We start from the raw sequence: 24387 nt of genomic DNA, 5'->3' as shown, positions 1-24387 counted from the left end.
TTTAACTGCTATAAACGTAATACAATCAGTAGTCGGTGACTAAAACCACAGCAGCGTAACTAAACAACAGAAGGCGATTTTTCGACTTTTTCATGAATCATGCGGCTCCCTGCACGGATCACAAAACACAAGCACAAACTTATTAAAAACAGAAATGATCTTACCTCGTGGATTTCATCGCGTGCATTCTTTACGGTTCCTAGCGATTGCGCTGTGGTTTCAGTATTACATTTTCCCAGAGTATCACCAGCTTGCAGGACATTGTCATTGTAAGACGTGACGAACTTAAAATCACTGGTGCGCGAGCCGGTTGTTAAGTACGTGTCATAATTGTAAGAACTTCGAAGAGTTCCTACTCCATCCACCTCTGCATAACCAGGAGGAAGATATGCGCTGGGAATGGCGACTGCACCATCAAACATTCTTGGCTTCCTCCTGTGGCAAATCCTCACGGCCACAACAAGAATAATGAAAGTTAAGAAAAATGTAGAGACGGAGACAAGAGCAATAATTAAATAAGATGTTAATTTAGAAGTGCTGTCTTCATAGGACATGTCTTTCAGCTCGGGAACATCAGCTAAGTTGTCAGAAATAAGTAGATAAACTGCACATGTTGTAGAAAGAGAAGGATTTCCATTATCTTTCACTGAAATAACAAGGTTCTGCTTCATACTGTCAGACTCAGCAACGTCCCGCTGCAACCTGATCTCTCCACTGTGGAGACCAATAATGAAAAGTCCAGGATCAGTGGATTTCACAATCTGATAGGACAACCAGGCGTTCTGTCCAGAGTCCGCATCCACTGCGATCACCTTGGAAACCAGGGAGCCCGCGTGAGCAGCTTTGGGAACCATCTCAGTCATGAAAGAGTTCCCCGATGGAGCTGGATATAATATCTGTGGAGAGTTATCATTCTGGTCTGTTATGTAGACGCTCACAGTGACGTTGCTGCTGAGTGGAGGAGAACCATTGTCTCTGGCTACAACGTGGGCTTTGAAACTTCTGAACTGCTCGTAGTCAAACGATCTCACGGAATGGATCACTCCTGTCTCTCCATTAATGGATAAAAACGAGGATATCGGAACACCACTGATTTCACCGGGCAAAAGGGAATAGAAAACTGTCCCGTTTTGTCTCCAATCCGGGTCTCTCGCTTTAACAGAACAAACAGACGATCCAGGTTTGTTATTTTCGCTCACATACGCGCTGTAGGATTGAACGTCATATTCAGGGGGATTGTCGTTAACATCCGACAAAGATAGGTGTATTGTTTTAGATGAAGACAAAGGTGGAGACCCATCGTCTGACGCAGTGATCGTAATATTGTAATCCGAAACTATTTCGCGGTCTAATTCACTAGTGGTTACTACTGAATAATAATTTTTAATAGAGGGGACTAATTTGAAAGGGACATGCTGCTGAATGAAACAGCGGACCTGCCCATTTCCTCCAGAGTCTTTATCCTGCACATTAATGATGCCGACTTCTGTGCCAGGTAACAAGTTTTCAGGGATAGGGTTGTTTAGAGATTTAATAAATATCACTGGAGCATTGTCGTTCACATCAGTAATTTCTATTATTACTTTACACTGAGAAACGAGGCCGGCTCCGTCTTTCGCTTCAATACGCATTTCGTAATAGGATGCTTCCTCATAGTCAATTGGCCCAGTGACAGTAATGAGTCCTGTTTTGTTGTGTAATTTAAACGTTTTTTTAGCTTTATCAGCTATACGACTAAAACCATAAGTCACTTCGCCATTTGCACCCTCGTCTGCATCAGCAGCGCTGACTGTAACCACTACAGTACCGAAAGGAGAATTTTCTTGGAGTTTGGCTTTGAACACAGACTGACTAAACACTGGCATATTGTCATTAACATCCAGCACAGTGATATTTATGACTACAGTACCAGATCTCTGTGGAGTCCCACCATCAGCAGCGGTAAGTAATAATGTTACCTCCTGCTGCTGTTCGCGGTCCAGCTCTTTTTCTAACACTAATTCGCCGTATTTTCCGCCGTCTGTGTTCATAACGGACAAAACAAAATTATCATTCCTCTGTAATGTATAGGTTTGAACCGAGTTCTCGCCTATATCTGCATCATGGGCTTCAATGACGGGAAAACGAGCTCCTCTATCTGCAGATTCTGTAATTTCGAGTTTGATCACATCTGTAGGAAAAATTGGCGTGTTGTCATTGACATCTTGGATTTGTACATTTACACGATGTAGTTCCAGTGGGTTCTCCAACACAAGATCATATTTCAGAGGACATGAGGTCTTCTCTCCACAAAGCTCCTCTCTGTCGATCCGCTCAGCCACAATCAAATCTCCGGTATTCAGGTTAATGTCACAGAGCTGTCTCCCGGTTCCCTCGGTGTCCAAACGAGCCTTACGAGCCGAAAACAGTTTAACGTCCAGTCCCAGATCTTTGACAATATTCCCGATCACTGTTCCGCGTCTTGTCTCCTCTAATATGGAATAATTCACATCCCCGGTTGTTGTATGTTGGAAGACAAGAGTAAGAAAATAACAATGCAATAGCTTCGTCGCAGCAGGGAAGCCTTTGTATCCCATGTCAGTACCACGGATGAGTTGCCAGAAATGCATTATGCAGGTAAAATAAGATGCTATTAGTCGTGGTGATGTCTTTAAGCTGCACTCCACAGTGAAAATACCGTCGGAAGTGGTTATGTAGCTTTACGTGTAATTTTTTATGTTTTTGACTATTACATAAATGGGTTGGTACCTGCCTCTTAGGCTCCATCGCTGGTCAATAGCGACACTCTCAGTAAAACCAAAACATTACACTGAACCTAGACAATGTTTAACATATACAGTACATCCATACACATACCGCACTGAATCATGCCCAACATCGATAAAGCTTGTCTTTGGCAGAGTAAATTCTTTACAACATTCAGTGGTCAAGGGAATAGGCTCTTAAGTGCTCCTGCAAGCTACTATGTGAGATACTACAGATACTGCAGATGCTTTTCTTCCAAGGAGAAAACAACTTGCTATGATTTTGTTGATTTTACAGTTTTACTGCTACATTCTGATAGAAATTTTAAGATGAAACCATATAGGGGCTTCTTAATAGTTAGATATCTTTAATTTTTACACAGGTTATAAGAAAAAGATTTTTTTTGTTTGCTTTTTGCTGAAGATTCTTTAAGTAAGGTCCAAATGAGGGACTGGAGCAGAGATAGGAATTCATAAAGCCTTGTTAAGGGAAGAAAAGTCAAAATGAAAGGAAATACATATTTGTAATATACTGTATGGCTTGCTCTGACTTTTCAAGTCAGTATGCTACTAAAGTCATCATTATGTTATGTAAATTTCTATCATAACACAGCCATGAAGCCATCAGAACACTGCGAAGCCTGCATTTTAGGCATATAATTAAAAAATAAAATAGGTAAAATATTTGAAATATATTTACAAACACATTTATTCTTTATTTTTACTAGTGATGCACTGATTCAAATATACTATTTAAAGAAATATAGAAAATATTGTCCCACAATATTGATCCTTTAACAAGTGAAATCTAGATGCATGCTTAAAGCATTGAAAATAGTCAAAAGTTTGAGTTCATGTTGTTTATCTGGGCAATACGCGTATTATTTGATTTATATTGGTAATCTGGATTGGACAAAAGAAACAACACAACCTACAGGTGTCCTAAATCTCTAGAAACTACTGCAGAAAAGTTGGGAGACATGTCAAACGTTTTACTGTTCAAACATACTAACCAAATGCCTTAAAGCATAAAGTTAAACAAATGTATCTATACTTTTGACTGGTACGATATGTCAATTAGATCTTTGATTTTCTGTCGCTTATAAAAAATACATTCAAACAAAAATGCATAAATGGGGGACAAAATAATAGAATAGCTGCATACAAAAAAAACATGTAAAAATAGAATCGCAAACGACCCAAAAGCGTACTGGAACAAACGAAGAAGTGTCGCTGTTCTAAAATGTGCTGCTGAAAATATTAACCAAGCAAAGGTTGATGACAATCTGAAACAACATTTTGAAATAAGACTTTTCATTGGTCTTACCTCACACTGGTCATCTAATCCACTCCGATATTTTACATCACTACCTATAATTTCCTCAAGATTGCTCTTCACAGTCTGGTCTGCAGGCAGTGTGTTGTCACTGTAAGACTGCACAAATTTGAAGTCACTGGTGCGCGAGCCTGCTGTTAAGTACGTGTCATAGTTGTAGGAACTGCGCAGAGTTCCTGTCCCATCCACCTCTGTATATCCCGGAGGTAAATATGCGCTGGGAATGGTGACTGTGCCGTCAAACAGCACTCTGGGCTTCTTCTGTTGGCAAATCCTTACAGCCACAACAAGAATAATGAAAGTGAGGAAAAAAGTGGAAACGGAAACCAGGGCAATAATCAAATAAGATGTTAATTTGGAATTGTTCTCCTCATAAGACATATCTTTCAGCTCTGGAATTTCTGCCAAATTGTCTGATATAAGTAAATACAATGAACAGGTTGTAGATAGAGAGGGCTGTCCGTTATCCTTCACTGCAATAACAAGGTTTTGTTTCATGCTGTCAGATTCAGCAACATCCCTCTGCAACCTGATCTCTCCGCTGTGGAGACCAATAGTGAAAAGTCCGGGATCAGTGGATTTCACAATCTGATAGGACAGCCAGGCATTCTGTCCAGAGTCCGCATCCACTGCGATCACCTTGGAAACAAGGGAGCCCGCGTGAGCAGCTTTGGGGATCACCTCGGTCATGAAAGAGTTCCCCGATGGAGCTGGATATAATATCTGTGGAGAGTTATCATTCTGGTCTGTTATGTAGACGCTCACAGTGACGTTGCTGCTGAGTGGAGGAGAACCATTGTCTCTGGCTACAACGTGGGCTTTGAAACTTCTGAACTGCTCGTAATCAAATGATCTCACAGCATGGATCACCCCTGTTTCCCCGTTAATAGATAAAAACGAGGATATCGGAACACCACTGATTTCACCGGGCAAAAGGGAGTAGAAAACGGTTCCGTTTTGTCTCCAATCTGGATCTCTTGACGTAACAGAGCAAACAGAAGAACCAGGTTTGTTATTTTCACTTAAATAGGCGCTGTAAGACTTTTCATCAAAAACGGGTGGATTGTCATTGACGTCTGATACAACTAATTGTATAGTTACAGAAGAATATAAAGGCTGAGAGCCACCATCAGTGCAAGTGGCTGTAATGTTGTAATTTGACATTACCTCACGGTCAAGTTCTTTAGTAGTTACCAAGGAATAATATTTCTGAATTGACGGTGTTAACTTAAAAGGAACATTCTGATGAACGGAGCAGCGAACCTTCCCATTTTCTCCAGAGTCTTTATCCTGCACATTAATGATGCCAACTTCTGTGCCAGGTAACACGTTCTCAGGGATGGGATTGTTTAGAGATTTTATTAATATCACTGGAGCATTGTCGTTCACATCGGTAATTTCTATTAAAACCGTTGAGTACGAAACTAGTCCTGATCGGTCTTTTGCTTGAACCCGCATTTCATAAGTGGACTCTTCTTCGTAATCAGTTGGACTGTTAATCTTGATTTCTCCAGTTTTCATATCAAGAGAAAACAACTTTAATACATCATCGGAAACGCGCCCCCAGTCATAGAAAACGTCGCCATTTTCACCTTCGTCTGCATCAGTGGCGCTAATCCTAAGTACGAAAGTACCAGAAGGTGAATTCTCAGGCAGACTGGCTTTATACACAGCCTGGCTAAACACAGGAATATTGTCGTTCACATCCAGCACAGTGACATGTATGACTGCAGTACCAGATCTCTGTGGAGTCCCACCGTCAGCAGCGGTAAGTAATAATTTTACCTCCTGCTGTTGTTCACGATCAAGCTTTTTTTCTAAAACCAGCTCCCCACTTTTCGAACCTACTGTGTCTGTATTAACAGCCAAAACGAAATATTCATTCTTCTCTATTGTATAGGTTTGAACCGCATTCTGTCCTATGTCCGCATCATGGGCCTCGTCTAAAGGGAAGCGAGTGCCTCTTTCCGCCGATTCTGTTATTTCTATAGTTATAACATCCTTTGAAAATGTTGGCGAGTTGTCATTAACGTCCTGAATGTGAAGAGTTATGCGATGTAGCTCCAGAGGATTCTCCAGAACAAGCTCGTATTTTAAAGCACACGAGCTCTTCATCCCGCAGAGGGCTTCTCTGTCGATCCTCTCAGACACAATAAAATCCCCAGTATTCAGATTAAATTCACAGTAATGCCGTCTGCCACCGACAGTATCCACACGGGCATTGCGGTCTGATAGCCTTTTAACATCAAGAGCCAGATCCTTTGCTATATTCGCAATAAAAGATCCGCTTCTCATTTCTTCCGGAATAGTATATGTCATATCTCCAAATGTGATTTGCAGCAATGGAACAAAAAACATGTAACTTGCGCAAACCTTTGCAAATCCTTTGTATTCCATATTCGTTTTCGGGTGTCAGCGTTACCGCTGTGATTCAACCGATTCAAAGGATTTATTATAGGAAACTGCCCAAGGACCGAACCGATTTTGCTTCTTCACTCTACAGTGCGCACGATGTGATGTAGCAGCCGGTGGTTCGCTTATATGGCCTCGAATGGGTGGAGAGACATTCATAAACGAGTTAATCCCTTTCTCACCAGGAGCGACACACTGAGTCCAAGTACAAAAGCGTAGCGCTGCACTACAGTACACGCAGTATTTCTTCATATACTATGTCTTGCAAAACGTCAAAATCCAAAAACACCACGACGCAATGACTTTCAGAAACCTCTGAAAACTTCATTAAGATTTCAATCCTTCAATTCCTAGCACAAGAAGTCCAATCGAAGTGTTAACAATTGCCAGACGCAGCGTTAAATTACTAATAATTTACGACGTGAGGTACGTTTTAAAACATTGAGGGTGTCCAGGTGAAAACGGTGAATGTCTCGACAAAAGATGGACAATGTCTTCAATTTTCTTTTTAATCTTTGTACAAAACACTAACTGTAGCAAACTAACTGATCCAAGCCTCTTAAGTTATATATCGAACATACAATGATGCAAACTATTAAGCAGTCACGGAAGTTACAAAAAAAAAAAACATGTAACATTCACTTTGTGTCAAAAACCAGATGTTCTAGATCTAAGGGGATCTTGGAATCATATGACGCTAGACCAGGCAGTGCACATCTCAGAAACAACACCAGTCGATCACAGGGTAGCCACAGACACTGACACATTACTGCCTATATATCAACAAAATATATATATATATATAAATATATATAAATTCGACCTTTGATTGAAGAAACGGAATAAATATTTTTTAATTATCTTGACATTCAGTTTTGGTGCAAACGCTACATTGCATTCGGTAGTGATCAACACAATTTTCTGATGTTTAAGACAACAGCAAATTGGATCATGGCCTGACCTGCCAAACACAAAATTCAATATAACAATCGAATGAAATTACGATTGACAATGTAATTTTCAAGAGTGACGTGAGAAAAATTACTTTATATTTTGAATAAATTTGTCGTTTAAAGCAACTGATTTTTTTTTCAAAAGAAACTTAACTGCATGACATTTCTATTCTAAACACCATTAAGCAATGTATTTTACTTACATACGTTCTTCCAGTTTCCTGAACGTTAACTCTGAGACAGTCGTATATTGGTAACACAATCTGACAGCTATAAACTGTCATAAATGCTCTTTACCATTAGTAAATGATACTGTTAAAGACAGTACTTTAGATGTGACGGTGACAAGTCTAACATTTTTGAACTGTCAACTGACACAATCTGTGGTAGAAGTTTAATTTTGTTCTCATATTTAAATATGACGCAGTTACTGGGATCAGCTGATATCACATTCTCTTTGAAAGTTCTTGGTTTATTTTTCATCTTTCACTACAGGCAACATAGACATGCAGAGTTGACACTGCAAATGAGTTTGATTAGCTTTCTTCAGGTTAGTCCCATTTTGGTTTTATTTTTCTTTTATATTCCAAATAAATATCTTGTTTTAAATTTTACTGATAGTTGCAAATAGAATTGTCTCCTGGGCAACTCCCTCAACAGACCCGAGAACGAACCAAGGAAATATGCAACTTAGATGGATGCAATTTATCTTGCCCCACGTGGCACAAATAGAAAAGTTTTCTAAACAGACTTGAGGTAAAGGATTATACTCTGAGAAAACGAATGGCTTGTCACCTTTGCGGAGTTACTGACAATGAACAAAAAGTATTTTTTTGAAACGGAACACCATCCCCACACGAATAATACCTTTACCTTTTAAAGATCAGTTAAAGAAAAAACTTGATTTGGTTTGAAACACGGATTGTGCAAATACAATATTAGAATCAACCATAAAATTAGTTTCAAATGTACCTTAGCATTGTAAAAAGTAAATATATCTTACCTCATTTGAATCACATAGTTCACTGAGGATACTGGTGCTCTCTTCAGCAGCTACTGTTTTTCTGGTCATAGTATGGTCGGTGATGGTATTGTCATCTAAAGATCTGACGAACTTGAAGTCACTGGTCCGCGAACCAGTTGTTAAATATGTGTCATAATTGTAGGAACTGCGCAGAGTTCCTGTCCCATCCACCTCTGCATAACCAGGTGGGAAATACGCGCTGGGAATGGCGACTGCGCCGTCAAACATCATTCTGGGCTTCTTCTGTTGGCAAATCTTCACAGCCACAACGACAATAATGAAAGTGAGGAAAAAGGTGGAAACGGAAACCAGGGCAATAATCAAATAAGATGTTAATTTGGAATTGTCCTCCTCATAAGATATATCTTTCAGTTCTGGAACTTCTGCCAAATTGTCTGAAATAAGTAAATATAATGAACAGGTTGTGGATAGAGAAGGCTGTCCGTTATCTTTCACTGCAACAACAAGGTTCTGCTTCATGCTGTCAGACTCAGCAACATCCCGCTGCAACCTGATCTCTCCACTGTGGAGACCAATAGTGAAAAGTCCAGGATCAGTGGATTTCGCAATCTGATAGGACAACCAGGCGTTCTGTCCAGAGTCCGCATCCACTGCGATCACCTTGGAAACCAGAGAGCCCGCGTGAGCAGCTTTGGGGATCACCTCGGTCATGAAAGAGTTCCCCGATGGAGCTGGATATAATATCTGTGGAGAGTTATCATTCTGGTCTGTTATGTAGATGCTCACAGTGACGTTGCTGCTGAGTGGAGGAGAACCGTTGTCTCTGGCTACTACGTGTGCTTTGAAGCTTCGAAGATGTTCATAATCAAACGACCTCACAGCATGAATCACTCCCGTCTCTCTGTTAATTGATAAAATCGAAGAAACTGGAACCCCGCTGATTTCACTAGACAACAGAGAATAAAAAACTGTCCCGTTCTGTCTCCAATCTGGGTCTCTTGCCGTAACAGAGCCAATAGAAGAACCAGGTTTGTTATTTTCACTCACATGAGCGCTATACAACTGTTCGTCAAATGCAGGTGAATTGTCATTGACGTCTGACACAACTAGTTCTATAGTTACAGATGAAGACAAAGACGGAGAGCCGCCGTCCTTCGCGATAATTGTAACGTTGTAATCCGACACAAGTTCACGGTCCAACTCAGCAGTAGTTACCAGCGAATAATAATTTTTAATTGACGGCACTAACTTGAAAGGAACATTCTGCTCCAGGGAACAGTGTACTTGTCGATTTCCTTCAGAGTCTTTATCCTGCACATTAATTATGCTGACCTCTGTGCCAGGTAACACGTTCTCTGGGACGGGGCTATTCAGCGATTTAATAAAAATTTGAGGAGCATTATCATTTAGATCAATAATCTGCATTACTACTTTAGTGTAGGAGGCCAATCCAGAGCCATCTTTTGCTTGGATGCGCAACTCGTATGTGGACTCCTCTTCAAAGTCGATTGGACCTATTACTTTTATTTCTCCAGATTTCCTTTCAAGTTCAAACAATTTTTGAATGTTGTCTGAAACACGTCCCATATCATAAGAAACTTCCCCATTGGCTCCCTCGTCTGCATCAGTGGCGCTAACTGTAACCACTACAGTACCTAAAGGAGAATTTTCTGGCAAACTGACTTTATACACACTCTGGCTAAACACTGGAATATTATCATTGGCATCCAACACAGTGACATGTATGACTACAGTACCAGATCTCTGAGGAGTCCCACCATCAGCAGCGGTAAGAAATAATGTTAACTCTTGTTGTTTCTCACGATCCAGCTCATTTTCTAACACTAACTCACCGTATTTTACTCCATCTGTGTTCGTTCTAACAGCCAGTGCAAAATGGTCATTCCTTTGTAATGCATATGTTTGAACCGCGTTTTGCCCTATGTCTGCATCTTGCGCTTCATCTAAGGGAAAGCGAGCTGCTTTACCGGTAGATTCCAGGATTTCCAGTTTAATTGTATCTTTAGGAAATTGTGGTGAGTTGTCGTTAATGTCCTGAACGTGAAGTGCAATGCGATGTAACTCCAATGGATTCTCCAGAACAAGCTCGTAATTTAAAATGCAGGAGGTCTTCTTTCCGCATAGCGCTTCTCTGTCGATCCTCTCAGAAACAATTAAATCTCCAGTACTGTGGTTAATGTCGCAGTAACGTCGGCGGCTACTTTCAGCATCCACGCGGGCATTGCGGACTGATAGAGTTTTGACATCGAGTCCCAGGTCCTTCGCTAAATCTCCTATCACAGATCCACGTTTCATTTCCTCCGCTATGGAATAGCTTAAATCCCCCACAGCGAAATGCAGCAAGAGAACGAAAATAATGCAGCACACAATGTAGGTTTTCTGAAAATCCCTGCTTCCCATCTTCGTGCTTAATGGCAGCAGCTTGAAAGTTCGGATTTATTTTGCATCAGTAACAAATATCAAAACAAAGAAAGGTCTTCAGTCGCCTGTATTAACATTTGGTCGGCGAAATGACGGACGATCCACTTGAAATATGGCCTCAGTGGGCGGGGATGTACTGTATTGCAGTACTTTGTTAGTCAGCAGCGACACCTCGAGTACAAAGAACTGCCATGTGGAATTTTTAGGAAACATCCCGCATACTATCATCCTTTATGACAGGAGAATTCGCTACATGTGACAAATTAATTTCCTCATTTAAATAACCGGTTTTCTTAAATAAGACGGATCGTAACATTTTCGTGCGCTGTCATATGCTCATACTTAACCGTAATAGCTTACGAGATAATAAGGATCCCCCCAAAAAATTGCAATAACATTCAACGGAGTTACACGCAGGTTTCCCTGAATACTATGGGCTCCCCATCGGTATGCCAATGCCCTGTTGTGAGGCATGAATGATGACAATGAACGTAATTAAGAATACCAGCAATATATAATGCATTTATGAATGTTTGAACCAACAGACATATCCCCACATCCATCTTTCCATTATCTTTAAGTGCTTGTCCAGTACAGGGTTGGAGTAGTCCTATCCAGGAAGCAGAGTGCACAAGGTGAGGTTCATTCCAGGCCCAACACACACTCATTCATATACACAGTAACACAATAAGGATCACTGTGGGGGAGGAAACTGCAGCCCTCAGTGGAAACTCCACACACAATGGAAATGACTTTCAATCCACATCCAAAGAGCTGTGAGGAACCAGCCCTACCTGCTACATCACCATGCTGTACTTTATAACTGGATACAGGTTTTATACGTGTGTGTGTGTGTGTGTGCATTAAAGTCTACAGTCAGTAGTGAGAGTGTTATTCTCCCAGATATTAATGTGAGTTTTAAAAACATGTAAAAGAGGTGCTAAATAATTTATCCAGGCCTATTTTTGATTAAATGTTTAAATATTGATGGGGGCGTGGTGGCACAGTGGGTTGGACCGGGTCCTGCTCTTCGGTGGGTCTGGGGTTTGAGTCCCGCTTGGGGTGCCTTGCGATGGACTGGCGTCCCGTCCTGGGTGTGTCCCCTCCCCCTCCAGCCTTACGCCCTCTGTTGCCGGGTAGGCTCCGGTTCCCCGCGACCCCGTATGGGACAAGCGGTTCAGAAAATGTGTGTATGTGTGTGTGTGTGTGTGTTTAAATATTGTTATGCTGTTATACAGATGACAGGTTTGCAAAAGGTGTAAAGTCTGCCAAAAATAATAAAACAGTCTACAGGTAGACAGCACTCAAGATATTTATTGTGATAAACAGAGGTAATTAGTGGAGGATGACTATAAAAGTATTGTTAAAGCTGTGGAAAGGGCATCTATATGGCCGTGCATCAGGAAAAGTGAGCTGTCGGATCAGGGAGCACTACCTGGATGCAGGCTTTGGTCTAATTAACCTTAGAAGGGTCATCTGAGTCAAGATGTGTGATGTTAAATGGCCTGAAAAACTTAGTGACCCCAGGTTGTCACTGATGATATATTCAGGAGCACTGGGCAATGCATAATGCAAATGCAACAGAAACCTATGTGACTAATTACATCAATAAAATCTTACTGTAGAACAGTTAAGATAGCAATAGGATTCCTGATAATTCGTACAAAATCGAGGCAAATGGCCTGATGCATTTCGTAAACAAGCCCAAATGGGAAACATCGAAAATAACAGGCATGTAAAAAAGCATTTAAACCAAACCGATGTTAAATGATATCGACTCTGATATGAATGATATCGAAGAACTGCGCTAACAGTCCGACTAAACTGCATTTTAAAGCCTTGATGGATTATCAAGCGATATCACTGCTCAGCACATGAACAATATATTAGTTAAAAAGATGACTTTACCTCACATGCGCTATCGATTCCTTTTTGAGTTGAGTAACCTGCTGTCGTTTCTTCAGGATTCCCTATTAAGGTCTTGTCAGCAGGCAGTATGGTGTCATCATAGGAGGTAACAAACTTGAAGTCGCTGGTGCGCGAGCCTGTTGTTAAGTACGTGTCATAATTGTACGAACTGCGCAGAGTTCCCGCTCCGTCCACTTCTGCGTAACCAGGAGGGAAATATGCGCTGGGAATAGCGACTGCGCCTTCAAAAACCGGTCTGGATTTTCTCCCGCAGCAAAACCTCACGCCAACAACCAAAATCATGAAAGTGAGGAAAAAAGTGGAAACCGAGACCAGGGCAATGATTAAATATAATGTCAGATCTGAATTTTTGTCTTTGTAAGACATGTCTTTCAGTTCTGGAACTTCTGCCAAGTTGTCTGAAATAAGTAAATAAACCGAGCATGTTGTAGAAAGAGAAGGATTTCCATTATCTTTCACTGAAATAACAAGGCTCTGTTTCATCTGTTTCGTACTGTCAGACTCAGCAACATCCCGCTGTAACCTGATCTCTCCACTGTGGAGACCAATAGTGAAAAGTCCAGGATCAGTGGATTTCACAATCTGATAGGACAACCAGGCGTTCTGTCCAGAGTCCGCATCCACTGCGATCACCTTGGAAACCAGGGAGCCCGCGTGAGCAGCTCTGGGAACCATCTCAGTCATGAAAGAGTTCCCCGATGGAGCTGGATATAATATCTGTGGAGAGTTATCATTCTGGTCTGTTATGTAGACGCTCACAGTGACGTTGCTGCTGAGTGGAGGAGAACCATTGTCTCTGGCTACAACGTGGGCTTTGAAGCTTCTGAACTGCTCATAGTCAAATGATCTCACGGAATGGATCACTCCCGTCTCTCCATTAATGGATAAAAACGAGGACACTGGAATCCCGCTAACTTCAGTAGGTAACAGGGAATAGAATACAGTACCATTTTGTCTCCAGTCTGGATCTGTCGCCGTAACAGAACAAACGGACGAGCCAGGTTTGTTATTTTCGCCCACATAGGCACTGTACGACTGTTCATGAAATACAGGTGAATTGTCGTTCACGTCTGACACAGATAATTGCAAAATTTTAAATGAAGACAAAGACGGAGAACCCCCATCGACGGCACTAATTGTTACGTTGTAATCAGATACCTGCTCACGGTCTAGTTCCTTAGTTGTTACAAGTGAATAATAACTTTCGATAGACGATACTAACTTAAAAGGAACATTTTGTGGAATGGAGCAGCGCACCTGTCGATTTTCCTCAGAATCTTTGTCCTGAACATTAATTATGCCCACCTCAGTACCAGGTAAAACATTCTCTGGGACAGGGCTGTTCAGAGATTTAATAAATATTACTGGCGCATTGTCATTTACATCAGCAATTTCTATTACTACTTTGGAAACAGAGGACAAACCTGGCCCATCTTTTGCTTGGATACGCAACTCATAACTTGTCTCCTCTTCGAAATCTATTTCTCCAATAACTTTCATTTGACCTGTTTTATTATCAAGAGAAAACAATTTAACGTCCTCATCCGAAACCCGTCCGAATTCGTACGTAACTTGGCCGTTTGCTCCCTCGTCCGCATCTGTGGCGCTAACTGTAACCACTAAGGTACCTAAAGGAGAATTTTCTGGCAAACTGACTTTATACACACTCTGGCTAAACACTGGAATATTATCATTGGCATCCAGCACAGTGATATTTATGAGTACTGTACCAGATCTCTGTGGAGTCCCACCATCAGCAGCGGTAAGTAATAATTTTACCTCCTGCTGCTGTTCACGATCCAGCTCTTTTTCTAACACTAACTCACCGTACTTTCCTCCGTCTGTGTTCGTTTTCACAGCCAATGCAAAATGGTCATTGTTTTGTAGCGTATAGGTTTGAACTGCATTTAGTTCTATGTCCGCGTCGCTGGCCTCCTGCAGGAGAAAGCGAGTCCCTTTATTTGCAGATTCTCTGATTTCTATATTAACTGTATCAGATCTAAACTGTGGTGCGTTGTCATTAATATCCTGAACATGCAGAGTAATGCGATGCAGTTCCAACGGATTCTCTAGAACAAGTTTATATTTTAAGATGCACGAGGTCTTCTTTCCACAGATCCCTTCTCTGTCGATCCTGTCAGCAACACTCAAATCGCCAGTATTCAGATTAATGTCGCAATAAAGTCTGCGGCCACCTTCGGCATCAACGCGGGCCTTGCGGGATGACAATCCTTTCACATCAATTCTAAGATCATCAGCTATATTTCCGATAACCTCTCCACGTCTCATCTCTTCCGGAATGGAGTAGCTTAAATTTCCATGAACGACATAAAGGTCTAGATGGGTTAAAACAAAACAATAAAGCTCCACCCAGAAGCCGAAAAATTGTAATCCAGTCTTCATTCTTGATAAATTATTTCGAATTTCATCCAATTCAGTATTTGGTTATTTCATAGTTATTTTTGCTCGCACTATAAAGGAAGGAGTATGCTGTCCAAACGGTGTGGTTAAGATGGAGTTCTGCTGTGCAACAACCTCATTTCAATATCATTCGTGTGGGAGGGAGAGTGTGTTCATCTCCCCTTGTCTCTTGTTAGTGAATAGCGACACCACAAGTTAAATTCAAATGTGGGCTTTCTCATAATGCCGAAACAATTGTGTTTTACAGTGTTAATGGTTTAATTTTATTTCTAAAACGCAAACAACGTGTCTTAGTAAAAATATTCCTTACTTAACTGACATATGCGTCAAATGGGAATAAATTTAAAGTTGATTATTCGTTTTATGGTGTGGGGTGTGGGGCGCAGCGGGCTTTGCCGAGCCCTGCTTGGGTTGCCCTGTTATAGACTGGCGTCCCGTCCTGAGTGTGTCCCCTCCCCCTCCAGCCTTGCGCCCTGTGTTGCCAGGTTAGGCTCCGGTGCGCCGCGACCCCTCTCCATACAAGCGGTTTCAGGCTGTGTGTGTGTGTGTGTATCCGTCTTATGGCACCGTATTTTTTTCTCGAACAAGCATCTTGGTTAAAGCTACTGCAGCAGGAGCTGGATTTGAACCCATAACACTCAGTGTGGAAGGCAGGAACAGTTTAAATTGTACAATTCCAGCTACTCCAGAATACAGTGATGTTACAACGTAGTAGATTAATCCAAGTCATGCTACCAATAACAAAAACTGATTTTACCCAACCAAAAACAAGTCAGTATGCAGGAACGGTGCGGAAAATGTAAGTCGAAGAAGCCCCACTGTGGATTCTGAACTGTTAGGGAATGAATTAATAACTTTTTACAGACATGATGAACAACTACTGCTTCGCTGAAAACATCGCAGACACCTTTCTCCTCAACATACTGTATTAGCACAAAGTTCAATGTTCTACACAAAACACTAATCTCCTCTGATATACAGATGGTGTTACTTCCTAATGATCAATGAATCGTATGAACTGAACAAGAAACAATTACCTTCCGCGCGGGTATGAAGGGGTAAGGGTACAGTTACGTTTAAAAACATGACTTCTGCATGTTGACTTGCCTTTGGATTAATACCTTTTACTTAATGTGATATAATGTATCTACTGTTATAACTTGGTAAGGACCTTTGCGACCTACATGAGGATTTTTGAGGTTATAAACCTTATCAAGGCGCCAGACCCCTTCCCGAACCGAATGAAAGCTAAAGACTCCGTCCTAGAAAAAACTGTTCATATATAAGTTGAGAGAATACTGCCCTCAGATAATAGCAATTGATTTTGTTCACACAGAATAATTTCACAGATGGCAATAAGAGTAATTTTATTTTTTCTAACTTTTATTTAGTTGCTCGTTATTTTGAAAGGACGCCTATATTTCACAGACCCCTGAAGGAGGGGTGAAGAAGAGTGTACTTTCCTTTTATAGTCACTAAATACAGTATTGATGTGCAAGGCTGAGGTATGCACATTTGAAGGTCACGGTGAATTATCCTAGAATTTTAGCAGAAAAAGAGACAAGATGTGTAAAACGAAGGCGGTAACCTGTCACTTGGTTTAATACACAGAACAAAAACATTTGGCGTAGTCGCTTTGTGGCCAGAATCTGTCTGAAACTCTGCCTCCCTCCAAAATTCTGAGAATTTTGAATCACGTATCTGCCACTATGTCTCTCCTTCTCCTAATGTAATGCACAAATTGTATTTCTCTGAGATGTGCGTCGCTTTGGAGAAAAGCGTCCGCTAAGTGAATAAATGTAAATGTACATATAAAATGTAAATGTAATTTTTTTTGTGAGTTAGGAAAAACTTAGAAGCGAACACAAAAATACATGCATTTCGGTCATATTATATCCGCCCGGCACTCGTACAAAAAGAATTATACCGCTAATCTTGCACCACTGCATAAACAAAGATGGAAATAAATTTTTAGAGAGACATTTTGGTCCTGTCGCTATTTTAGAAGAAATAGCCCATCCCCTGTTTGGTGTTAATATCTTTTTATTCTACTGTGTTGTACAGGAATTACTAATAATGCAACGGTGTGCATTACAATACGTTCGCAAGAGCCCCCTAATAAACCGGGTCCCCTGTCAATAATATTTAGTAATTAGATTATTAGGAAACATTTAAAAATTGTGGGGGAAAATAAATTCATTTTACCTCACAACCGTCATCTTCTATATTTTGATGGTTCTTGATCATTTCATGGGAGTTCTTCCGGAGAGTCTGGTCTGCAGGCAATGTATCGTCATGGTAAGACTGGACAAACTTGAAGTCACTGGTGCGAGAGCCTGTTGTTAAGTAAGTGTCATAGTTGTAAGAACTTCGGAGAGTTCCTACTCCATCCACCTCGGCATAACCCGGAGGAAGATATGCGCTGGGAATGGCGACTGCACCATCAAACATTCTTGGCTTCCTCCTGTGGCAAATCCTCACGGCCACAACAAGAATAATGAAAGTTAAGAAAAATGTAGAGACGGAGACAAGAGCAATAATTAAATAAGATGTTAAATTAGAAGTGCTGTCTTCATAGGACATGTCTTTCAGCTCGGGAACATCAGCTAAGTTGTCAGAAATAAGTAGATAAACTGCACATGTTGTAGAAAGAGAAGGATTTCCATTATCTTTCACTGAAATAACAAGGTTCTGCTTCATACTGTCAGACTCAGCAACGTCCCGCTGCAACCTGATCTCTCCACTGTGGAGACCAATAGTGAAAAGTCCAGGATCAGTGGATTTCGCAATCTGATAGGACAACCAGGCGTTCTGTCCAGAGTCCGCATCCACTGCGATCACCTTGGAAACCAGGGAGCCCGCGTGAGCAGCTCTGGGAACCATCTCAGTCATGAAAGAGTTCCCCGATGGAGCTGGATATAATATCTGTGGAGAGTTATCATTCTGGTCTGTTATGTAGACGCTCACAGTGACGTTGCTGCTGAGTGGAGGAGAACCATTGTCTCTGGCTACAACGTGGACTTTGAAACTTCTGAACTGCTCGTAATCAAACGATCTCACAGCATGGATCACTCCTGTTTCTCCGTTAATTGATAGAATCGAAGAAACTGGAACACCGTTGATTTCACTGGACACAAGAGAATAGAAAACGGTTCCGTTTTGTCTCCAGTCTGGGTCTCTAGCTCTTATCGAACAAACGGAGGAGCCAGGTTTGTTATTTTCGCTCACATAAGCGCTGTACGACTGTTTTTCAAATACAGGAGAATTGTCGTTAACATCGGCCACAGTTAATTTGATATTTATAAAAGAGGAAAGTGGAGGGATTCCCTCGTCAGTAGCAGTCAGTGTAATGTTGTATTCTGAGTCAGTCTCACGATCCAATTCACTGATGGTACGTAAAGAAAAATAGTTTTTCACAAAGGGTGTCAATTCAAAGATTTTGGATTGGTGAACAGAACATCTCACTTTACCATTTGCTTTGGAGTCTTTGTCTTGTATGTATATTATGGCTACCTCAGTGCCAATAGGAGAATTTTCTGGAATCGGCGTTTTTAGGGATTTAATTGACATCAGTGGGGCATTGTCGTTTAAGTCAATTATTTCAACCAGAACTTTGCAATTCGCAGTTTGACCCGCTCCGTCTTTGCCTTTAACAAATAACTCAAACGAAGAAGATTCCTCGTAGTCAACTTCTCCGTTCACTTTAATTTCCCCACTTTTATGGTCAACACTGAAAATGCTTTTAGCTTTTATTGAAATATGACTAAATTCGTAAGTAACCTCTCCATTTGGTCCCTCGTCTGCATCAGTAGCACTAACTATTAGGACGACTGTGTCCAATGGTGAGTTTTCTGGTAGACTGGCCTTATACACAGATTGAGAAAAGACAGGTACATTGTCATTTGCATCCAACACACGCACCTGGACGACAACCGTACCTGACCTTTGCGGATTTCCCCCGTCGTAAGCTACTAGGCTGAGGGAAAACTCATTTTTCTTTTCCCGATCTAACTCGTTCTCAAGCACAATCTCTCCGTATTTACCTCCATGTGGGCTCGTATGGACAGTCAAAGCAAAATAATCGTTTACTTTGAGAATGTATCCTTGCACAGAGTTGGTTCCTGTATCTGGATCGTGGGCCTCGTCTATGGAGAACCGAGCTCCCTTTACAGCAGATTCCCGTATCTCCAGGTTGATTATGTGGTTGGGAAATGACGGCGAATTGTCGTTTATATCCTGAATATCCAGCGTAACACGATGCAGTTCCAGAGGATTTTCGAAAACAACATCCATATTCAACGTGCACGAAGACTTCTGTCCGCACAGTTCTTCTCGGTCCATCCTTTCGTTCACAACCAAATCGCCCGTATTCAGATTTATGTTGCAGTACTGTTTATTACCTTCAGAATCAATCCTGGCTGTTCGCTCCTGCAGATTTCTTACATCAATCCTTAAATCCTGCGCGATATTTCCGATCACCGAGCCCTTTTTCAGTTCCTCTGGAAAAGAATAGCGGAGATCTCCGACGCAGAAATGAATGGCAACAATAAACACTACTAGGTGTTTCCACTGTACCTCACTGAAAAGGCACTTGCTTCTGTTTCCCATTGTTTTATACAGTTATATATTATTCCCTTGTTCTGCGATGAGGAAGAGTTCGGCAGTTGCAGAAATAAAGAAAAACCCAAATTCTCTGCCGCAATCTGGGTCCTCATTGACAGACAGAAGAGGTAGGAGGGACAAACGGGCAGTTTCCCACGCGAGTAAACAGCGACACTTTGCGTTTGTACAGCTGGACAACATTACAGTATAGTCAACTACAGCAGTATCATTGCTGTCGTAACCATACTGTAGCTCAGCATAATGAATAGAATTAAAAAAAAGCAAAATCAATTTACACAAACATACGTATTTAAATATTTAGATTCGCAAGAAAAGAATACGATGGTTAAAGCGAAAAGGCAGTCAAGGCAGAGAACAGGCGCACTGGAAATACTGGACATCAGTCTCAATAAAAAGGTACCGTCTATCAGATTATAATTTCTATTTAACCTTGCCATAGTGTCCCACCCAGAAAGAAAGGCGGTCGGGGGGTGTTCCCAGGCCCTTAGAAAATGAGAAGGGCAAGTTTTATATATTCTGATGAATTATTATTCATTTTATTTTCCTGTATGGTGTTTGTGGAAATTTGACTGGACATTTTGGTATATAAGTACATTGTATTTGACATCTTATGTTATAATGTTTCATAGTTCCACAAAACGATTCAAGTATTGTTTGAAAAAAGATTCTACCTCCCCTACTCCCATCTCAATTTACTCATAAAACATGTCTATCCATCTGTATATATACTACATATAATTAAACGTATTCTCTCTTCCAGAGCTAAAAGCAAAACTATAGAATAAGCGATAACAGAGCTAGTTTTCCCATTGTAATGCCAGATGGGCCCACTCTAAAATAAAATGTCACTTTGAGGTGTGTACAAAATTAAAACATTAGACTGAACGCCTAATGTTACACAAACTTTGTATAATACAATCAAACCACATCTTCAAAAGGGACAACACGATATAAGAACAGGAAAAATGTTTCGTTACCTGGCTCGAATCAACTGTTCCATTCAGTCTTGTTGATTCCTCTTTAATGATTCCTACTGATTCGTTTTCCATACTTTGGTCTGCTGGCATCGTGCTGTCATTGTAGGATCTCACGAACTTGAAGTCGCTGGTGCGCGAGCCTGTTGTTAAGTACGTGTCATAATTGTACGAACTGCGCAGAGTTCCCGCTCCGTCCACTTCTGCGTAACCAGGAGGGAAATATGCGCTGGGAATAGCGACTGCGCCGTCAAACATCATGCTGGGCTTCCTCCCGCGGCAAATCCTGACAGCCGCTACGAGAATAATGAATGTGAGGAAAAAGGTGGAAACAGAAACCAAGGCAATAATCAAATAAGATGTTAATTTGGAATTGTTATCCTCATAAGATACATCTTTCAGTTCTGGAATTTCTGCCAAATTGTCCGAAATGACTAAATATAATGAACAGGTTGTTGATAAAGAGGGCTGTCCGTTATCTTTCACTGCAACAACAAGGTTCTGCTTCATGCTGTCAGACTCAGCAACATCCCGCTGCAACTTTATTTCTCCACTGTGGAGACCAATAGTGAAAAGTCCAGGATCAGTGGATTTCACAATCTGATAGGACAACCAGGCGTTCTGTCCAGAGTCCGCATCCACTGCGATCACCTTGGAAACCAGGGAGCCCGCGTGAGCAGCTTTGGGAACCATCTCAGTCATGAAAGAGTTCCCCGATGGAGCTGGATATAATATCTGTGGAGAGTTATCATTCTGGTCTGTTATGTAGACGCTCACAGTGACGTTGCTGCTGAGTGGAGGAGAACCATTGTCTCTGGCTACAACACACACTTCGAAGCTTCTGAAATGCTCATAGTCAAACGATCTCACAGCATGGATCACTCCCGTCTCTCCATTAATGGATAAAAATGATGACACGGGAGTACCATTAATCTCAGCAGGCAACATTATGTAGAGAATTGTACCGTTTTCTCTCCAGTCTGGGTCTTTCGCCTTGACAGAACAAACGGAAAAACCGGGTTTATTATTTTCACTTACATAGGCGCTGTACGACTGTTCATCAAATGCAGGTGGATTGTCGTTAACATCGGAGACAGACAGTATTATAGCTTTAGAAGAAGAGAGAGGAGGAATTCCTTCATCGGTGGCAGTCAGCGTAATGTTGTATTCCGATTCACCCTCGCGATCCAGTTCCCGGGTTGTTATCAAAGAGAAGTAGTTTTTAACTGACGGCCTCAGTTTAAAAGGTGCAGTTTCTTGAACGTAACATTTTACCTTACTGTTTGAATCGGAGTCTTTGTCTTGTATGTATATTATGGCAACCTCAGTACCTGCAGGGGAGTTCTCAGGAAGCGGCGTTTTCAGAGATTTAATAAAAATTTGCGGGACGTTATCGTTTAAATCGGCTATTTCAATAAAAACTTTGCAATGTGCCGTCAAGCCTGCTCCATCTCTGGCATTAACACGGATCTCAAAAGAGGAAACATCTTCAAAGTCTATTGGTCCTGCCACTTTAATTTCTCCACTTTTACGGTCAATGCCAAATACAGTTTTAGCTTTGACTGATATGTGACTAAATTCATAAGTAACTTCCCCATTCGGTCCCTCATCTTCATCTGTAGCACGGACTGTCACTACTACTGTATCCAGTGGCGAGTTTTCCTGCAGACTCACCTTATAGACTGACTGGGTGAACACAGGTACATTGTCATTGGCATCCAGCACACGGACCTGGATGACAACAGTACCAGAGCGCTGAGGAGATCCTCCATCGTAAGAAATCAGAGTGAGAGTGAGTTCGTCTTGTTTCTCCCGATCCAGCTCATTTTCTAGGACCAATTCTCCGTATTTACCTCCATCGCTGCTCGCACGTACATCCAGAACAAAATGTATGTTTGCCGCAAGAGTGTAGCCCTGTACAGAATTTGTCCCCAGGTCTGGATCATGGGCCTCCTCAATGGAGAACCGAACACCCTTTGCAGCAGATTCCGGTATCTCCAGGTTGATTATGTGGTTGGGAAATGACGGCGAGTTGTCGTTTATATCCTGAATATCCAGCATAACACGATGTAGTTCCAGAGGATTTTCGAAAACAACATCCATATTCAACGTGCACGAAGACTTCTGTCCGCACAGTTCTTCTCGGTCCATCCTTTCGTTCACAACCAAATCGCCCGTATTCAGATTTATGTTGCAGTACTGTTTATTACCTTCAGAATCAATCCTGGCTGTTCGCTCCTGCAGATTTCTTACATCAATCCTTAAATCCTGCGCGATATTTCCGATCACCGAGCCCTTTTTCATTTCTTCCGGAATAGAATAGCGGAGATCTCCGGTACAGACATGAACGGTAACAATAAGTACTACTAGGTGTCTCCACCGCCTGTGATTCAGAAAGCAGTCGCTTATCTTTCCCATTGCTTAACAGATTATACAGTTATATCTTTAATGTACTTTCCCTAATATTGTGATGGAAAGGTGTTTAGCAATAAACTGAGCTGAAAGAAAACCCAAATTCTCTGCCGCAATATGAGTCCACATTGACAGACAGAAGGGATGGGACGGCCAAGCACTGGGCTTTCCGCGTTGGTAAACAGCGACCCTTCGCGTTTTACTACAAAACAGACAGGAACAAGTCGGGAGAGAATGACAACCTTATTTTCTTTATGAAACACCTACACAGAAATCACTAATTCCAAACCCTTAGTCTCAAGTGGTTACAAATGTGTATTTATGTACTGCATGCAATATATGTTCTCTGATTTATTATTACACTATGAATGTATAGTTTCGATCCCATTACCGTGAAACCTAATAGCAAATTCTGTTCTTATGGACATGTTACTGGTCATGGGATAAATATTCTCCAATATGCACCTCAGGTTTGACATATAGTCCATCTTTGGAGCAACGGATTATTAGCGGGAAGAGGGGATTAAACAGCATTGCGTAACATCCAATTAAATTGAAATCTAAAAACAGTGGATACCGAGTAATGCGAAAAACCCGCAGAAAGGTTATACTGTATAACCTGTATAAAGTGTAACCTGCAGCCAGGTTACACTTAAATCTTTGGAATTATTCAATTCGCAACACCGAATTACGGAAACTCACATTACAACTCTTTGCCATTTTGGGAAAGGGAAACAATGAGCCTGGGTCACGTGCTAGGGCTGCTGTGATGACTGAACGCGAATTGGGATAGGTTTACACACTGCTTTTCTGAGGTGGCGTTTTCCAACTGTTTGTGCGCATGTTAACACACAGGTGCGTATATACTGTACATTTGTGTGTGTTTTTACATGTTTTAATTTCATTTTATGCATATTGCGTTTTAATTGTCCTGTTTTATTCTTTTTTTCCCCCCGAAAAAATATTTCTACGCCACTCTCACTTGTTCCTGAAATCAGTCGTTCCGATATCCGTTGCTCTGTAGGTAGAATATACTGTACAGAGGAACTCCAAGGGAGGTATGGTGGTGCAGCAAGTACCGCTGCTGCTTAATAGCCCCAGGGCTGTTCAGATGTAAATTCTCATGCAGTTCAGTCTATCTGATGCTTTTTCCGCA

General features: G+C 41.3%; 2 protein-coding genes across 6 annotated transcripts in view; both read right to left on the bottom strand.

Annotated features, from left to right (window-relative positions):
• Window positions 1-23392, bottom strand: part of LOC108925318 (protocadherin gamma-C5-like) — a 223634-nt gene extending 200242 nt beyond the window's left edge. Inside the window, exon 1 of one of the 5 annotated variants that reach the window (XM_029257425.1) lies at window positions 20823-23392. In XM_029257425.1, coding sequence (XP_029113258.1) covers window positions 20823-23237 — 2415 coding nt within the window. In that variant the 5' untranslated portion in view covers window positions 23238-23392. Of the gene's footprint in view, window positions 1-164; window positions 2686-8448; window positions 10902-17427; window positions 19928-20822 lie in introns of those variants that run through there. The other 4 variants (XM_029257429.1, XM_029257423.1, XM_029257431.1 and 1 more) reach the window with 4 other exon arrangements.
• LOC108925268 (protocadherin beta-16-like) lies at window positions 3583-6550 on the bottom strand. Its single transcript, XM_018737096.2, has 2 exons — window positions 4056-6550; window positions 3583-3647 (listed from the first exon to the last, which is right to left on the bottom strand). Exons 1-2 carry the CDS (start codon window positions 6475-6477, stop codon window positions 3583-3585), a joined length of 2487 nt encoding a protein of 828 aa, XP_018592612.2. The 5' UTR covers window positions 6478-6550.
• Window positions 23393-24387: the final 995 nt, after the last annotated feature.

The sequence above is a fragment of the Scleropages formosus genome, chromosome 13 (genome assembly GCF_900964775.1).
Source record: "Scleropages formosus chromosome 13, fSclFor1.1, whole genome shotgun sequence".
Taxonomy (NCBI): Eukaryota; Metazoa; Chordata; class Actinopteri; order Osteoglossiformes; family Osteoglossidae; genus Scleropages; species Scleropages formosus.
This window is presented reverse-complemented; position numbering and strand designations above follow the sequence as displayed.

What these genes read in the sequence shown, in the direction of transcription:
- LOC108925268 (XM_018737096.2), bottom strand. Translation starts at nt 6,477, where the DNA reads ATGGAATACAAAGGATTTGCAAAGGTTTGCGCAAGTTACATGTTTTTT. An exon ending in TGAGGTAAGACCAATGAAAA is followed by an intron (nt 3,648 to 4,055) that starts GTCTTATTTCAA and finishes TGTCCAATCCAG; the next exon opens with ATTACCAATATAAATCAAAT.